This window comes from Equus quagga, unplaced genomic scaffold, assembly GCF_021613505.1.
Source record: "Equus quagga isolate Etosha38 unplaced genomic scaffold, UCLA_HA_Equagga_1.0 73442_RagTag, whole genome shotgun sequence".
Lineage (NCBI taxonomy): Eukaryota > Metazoa > Chordata > Mammalia > Perissodactyla > Equidae > Equus > Equus quagga.
In genome coordinates this window covers 2,555,426-2,560,548 of record NW_025802777.1, presented here as the reverse complement: position 1 = coordinate 2,560,548, position 5,123 = coordinate 2,555,426, and the positions used below count along the sequence as shown (strand labels likewise).

The window sequence follows — 5,123 nt, the reverse complement described above, 5'->3', positions numbered from 1 at the left end:
ATCAACACAAAAAGACAAACAACCCAATTAAAAACAGACAAAGCACTTTGATAGACATTTCTCCAAAGAAGATAAACAAATAGCCAACAAGCACATGAAAGGAAGCCCACTATCCTCGGTCACTGGGGAAAAGCAAATCGAAGCCACAGTGAGACATCATTTCACACCCACTAGGCTATAATTTAAAAAAAAAAAAGAAAAACAGAAAATAACCAGTGCTGGTGAGCATGTGGAGAAATTGGAACCCTCACACACTGCTGGTGGGATTGTCAAATGGTGCAGCTGCCGTGGGAAATAGTCTGGCACTTCCTCACAATCTAAACCTAGAGTTATCATATGAGCCAGCAATTGTACTCCTGGGTATACTGAAAAGAGGTGTTCAAGCAAAAACTGGAACAAAAATGTTCATGGCAGCATTATTCACAGTGGCCAAAGGTGGAAACAACCCGATTGTCCGCCAACTGATGAATGGATAAATAAAAGGTGGTACATCCACGTGATGGAATAGTATTCAGCCATAAAAAGGAATGGAGCACTGACACACGCTACGGTGTGGATGAATCTGGAAAACGCTAGGTTAAGTGAAAGAGGTCAGATACAAAAGGCCACATGTTGTATGATTCTTTTTATATGAAATGTGGCGAATAGGTAACTCCATAGAGACAGACAGCAGAGCAGTGATTGACAGGAGCTGGGGAGGGCCTACTTAATGTATAGGATTTCCTTTTGGGGTGATGAGAATGTCCTGGAACTAGATAGTGGTCATGTTGGCACAACATTGTGACTGTACGAAATGCCACTGAAGGGCACACGTTAAAATGGGTAAAACGGTAAATCTTATATTATGTGTTATCACAACAGAAAAAAAAAACCAAAACATCTACAAAGTGTTCCTAAGAGTGTGGACCCCAGACGCCACAGCACCCAGAATCGTTAGCCTCGTAAATCTCGGTTGATCTTACAGGTGGGACATTTAGGTTGTAATTTGAGCAACTTTAATGATTAATGAGATCAAGCAGGTTTTCACATGCTTCTTGGAAATTTGAACATTTTGAATCTTGTATTCCATTCTTTTGGATCTTATCCTGTTTTAGTTGTACGGACTTTAAGGTTTTCATATGAACCTCTCAGCTATCACGCAGATTACAAATATTTTCTGTCTTCAATTTGTACATGGAAAAGACTCCCTTTGGGTTTTGGTTGAGATGACGTTGGTGATGGATTGACCCCGCGAGAGTGGAGGTCCACACAGCCCGGCGTTCCCTGCCCATGAACTATCTCTGGTCCCCAGTGGACAGACACTGTGTGTGTCCTTTGGTCAAGTTTTACTGTTTTGTTCGCTATTTTGAACGCTACGCTCTCAACCTTCCTCTCGGGCACTGTAAAGCTGGGGCTGCAGTGGCGCTGGCATCTGGCCCCTAGCATCCTCACGCTGGTGCAGGGGTGAGGGAGGCTGCGGGGGCTGAGAGTTTATCTCACAGCAGCCCCTCCGTGAATGAGACTTCGAGCCTGTGGCGGGCACTCAGCAAGAACCCTCCTCAGTTTCCACAAGTTTTCTGGAGCCAAACAAAGAAGAGATGGGCGAACACCCCCTGCAACATACTCACGAGCTTAGTGAGCAAGGACTGAGTGTAGAAAATCAGCCAGCAGTAATGAGGGCTCTCCTGCAGCCTGCTCGCAGCATCAACACGGAAGGGAGGGCGTCCTGGGACAACACAAGCCCGGGAGGGGCACAAAAGCCCACGGCCCCGGGCACCGTGCACGCTCGCACACACACATTCACACCTTCCTCCAGCCCCACCGCCCCACCATGGCTGCCTCCACCCTGTCCGTCTGCTCCAGCGACCTCAGCTATGGCAGCCGGGTCTGCCAGCCCGGTGTCTGGGACTCCTGCCCCGACTCCTCCTGGCAGGTGGACGACGGCCCAGAGAGCTGCTGCGAGCCCCCGTGCTGCGCCCCCAGCTGCTGTGCCCCTGCCCCCTGCCTGACCCTCGTCTGTACCCCTGCCAGCTGTGTGTGCAGCCCCTGCCAGGCAGCCTGCACCAGCTTCTGCACGCCCTTGTGCTGCCAGCAGTCTAGCTGCCAGCCCTCATGCTGCACCTCCTCCCCCTGCCAGCAGGCCTGCTGCATGCCCGTCTCCTGCACCCCTGTCTGCTGCACCCCCGTCTGCTGTGTGCCCGTCTGCTCTGGGGCCTCCCCCTGCTCAGACGTCTCCTGCTGCCAGCAGTCTAGCTGCCAGCCCTCCTGCTGCACCTCCTCCCCCTGCCAACAGGACTGCTGCGTGCCCGTCTCCTGCACACCCGTCTGCTCCAAGGCAACCCCCTGCCCAGCCCCCTCGTGCTGCCAGCCCAGCCCCTGCCTCCCCTCCTGCTGCAGACCCTCCTCCTGCGTGTCCCTCATCTGCCACCCCCTGTGCAGGCCCGCCTGCTGCGTGCCCGTCCCCTCCTGCTGCGGCCCTGCCTCCTGCCAGCCCAGCTGCTGCCACCCGGCCTCCTGCGTGTCCCTGCTCTGCCGGCCTGTGTGCAAACCCTCCTCCTGCGTGTCCCTGCTCTGCCGCCCCACGTGCTCCCGCGCGGCCCGCTGTGGCCCCGCCCCGGCCCAGAAGTCCCGCTGCTGAACGGTCCGGCTCCTGCCTCGCCAGCTGCTGTCTCTGCTCCTGAGCGCAGGTCCCTCCCAGGAGCCCAATCCTTGGATGCCAAGACCTCTCTGTCTCCGTCGGGGATTTGCATACCCCGCCTCTGTCCCTTTCTGAGAGGAGGTGACCCACAGATCCCTCAAGCGGGAGGGGCCTGGGGGACCTGTGAACCTCCTGTGCGGATGGATTGCTGGCATTCGGAGTGACAAACGTCCATGGCTATAATCAATACAACGTCTGTGTCAGGAAATCTGGCCCTCTGTGTCTTCTTTCCTCCTCCTGAGCCCCCACCCCCGAGGCCCCATCCCACGTGGGCATCGGGTCGCCGTCTGGTAGAACCAGACAGTGAAGACGTGGTCTCAAACCCGGGTTCAAACAGCTGAGGGACGCTGAGAGCTGAGAGAGGATGCATCCGCCTGCTCCGTCCCCTGCCCCGCCCCACGGCCCCCACCCTCTGTCGGGAGCCCTCCAAGGCTGGCCCCCAAGGCCGGCGTGGGTGCAGGAGGCTTGGACCCCGAGGGACCTTGGGCCTCCTGTGTACACCGTCCCCTTGCCCGTGCAGTGTGCATCTGAGTGCGGAGCAGCAGAAACCCCGTGTGGTTGGGGATCCTGCTGACGCCCCTTGGAGAGAGGGGCTCACAGAGAGGAGAAGCGCCTGTGTGCTGGTCCTGCACAGGGCCTGAGGCCGACCCCTGCATGCTCTGAAGCATCTGGAAGTTCCCATGGGCCCCAAGAGGGTCATGGGTGTCAGTTCCCACATCACTCCTTCTACTCAAGGTTTCAAGGCCTCATTGAGGAGGCCCAGAGCAATAAGTCACCTTGTGAACAAATCCATGGGACAGTGGGGGAGGATGAGCCTGCAGTCTCAGTGGACCACTAGCACTAGAGAGTCAAGGGGGTACCAGTCAGAGGGACCAGGTGCGCATTGGTACCGTACTCATCCCTTGGGCCAGGAACAGACAGAGGAGGCCCACAGGAGCAGGAAAACAGCAGAGGCGGGCGGCAGATGGGCCCGGAACAGAAGCCACCTCCCCAGGGCTGTAGGTCCCTCTCCCACCCAGGATGAGCTGCACCCCAGGAAGAGGGTAGGGAGCGAAAACCCTAAGAGGGACTTAAAGAGAAAGTGGCTGCATTGTAACCCTGTCGGACTCTTAAATCCCTCAGTTTGCCCGAGTCTATGCAAACCTGTACTGGTACTTGTTCACTGAATTTAAGAAAAGTGGGGCCCTCTCTATAGATAGATGGACAAGGCCTTGATGGACTCTTCATGGCACAAAGAGTTAGGAAAGACACAGAAGAAGGTCCCACCTCACCCCCAACCCAAAAAAGTGAAGTGCAGGAATGTTGACACACGTGGAGACCAGCAACTTACCACCCACGGTGACACCAGAACAGTCCAACAGAAGGACGGACGGACGGGTCATCTGCACGGACGTGCTCCTGCCTTGACCCCCACGGCACCAGAACATCCAGAACCCTCTTGGGAAAGTCAGTTACAGCCACAGATGGGCACAGCCAGGTACCACGTGGTCGCATGTGGCCCATGTGACACCAGTGGAAAAACAAGCTGGGCTGCCGGCGGCCGTGGGTGTCTATGTGGATCAAGTTGGCAGTGCTGACACGGAAGGAGAGGATCAGAGGTGATGGTTTACTTAATACACGTTTGTGATGCAACAATGACTCTAAATGCCCTGAGACCGTCCAGATCTCAGGGCCGCTCTGTCAGCAGTGAACGCGACTCCTGCTCCCCAACCCCATGACACCCCATCATCCTGACTCATCCTGACTGAGACCAGGACAGTCTCCGCCCTCAAAGGTGTCACAGGAGGAACCTGCACCGTGCTGGTGGCCAGCAAAGGCAGCCACCGGGGTTGTCAGGGAGGGTGTCTGGGAGGTGACGACATGACGTGAGATGACACAGCTTGGACCCAAGTGATATAAAACCGCCTGGAGGGGCTTGGTTTGAATGAAACGACGGATGAGACAGTGTCGCGGATAGTGGACACTCTAAGAACTCCTTCTGCTTTTCACGTCCTCGTTGTCCTGTGACATCACCATGATGGAAGTTTCTAGATGTGTATTTTCCTGCAAGAAGGGCCCCCAGACGGTGTTCTTCTTAGACTATTTCTTGGTTCCCAAACAGCTCCCCTCAGGCACCCTGGTGTGCCACCGTCTTCCTTCTGCTGAGGACGGTGACCCCTCGGGCATCTCCCACCTGTCCCGGGACGGCCTCAGCACCTGGCTCTGGAGTGGCCCATGTTCACACCACGGGCTAAGCCAGCGCTTTCGGGGGCAGCCACTGGTTTCTGGGCCAGGTTTCCTCTGCCTGGAAGGATGCAGGCATCTTCCATGTGGGGGGGCTCCGCCTTCCTCCACAGCTGCTGTCATTCCTGGATGGGAGCAAGGCCACCACAGGCCTGGCGTCGGCCTTCCTCTGTGAACTCGGGCCCTGCCTGTGTCGCAGAGTCAGTGGGACGGGATTCTCAGA

General features: G+C 56.2%; 1 protein-coding gene across 1 annotated transcript; it reads left to right on the top strand.

Annotated features, from left to right (window-relative positions):
• Positions 1-1,810: 1,810 nt before the first annotated feature.
• LOC124234381 (keratin-associated protein 10-3-like) lies at positions 1,811-2,617 on the top strand. Its single transcript, XM_046651743.1, has 2 exons — positions 1,811-2,179; positions 2,273-2,617. Exons 1-2 carry the CDS (start codon positions 1,811-1,813, stop codon positions 2,615-2,617), a joined length of 714 nt encoding a protein of 237 aa, XP_046507699.1.
• Positions 2,618-5,123: the final 2,506 nt, after the last annotated feature.

Excerpts from the sequence above, each read along its gene's own strand:
- LOC124234381 (XM_046651743.1), top strand. The coding sequence starts at position 1,811 with ATGGCTGCCTCCACCCTGTCCGTCTGCTCCAGCGACCTCAGCTATGGC. Across the intron at positions 2,180-2,272 it reads CCCCCGTCTGCTGTGTGCCC|GACTGCTGCGTGCCCGTCTC; the intron begins GTCTGCTCTGGG and ends CCCTGCCAACAG.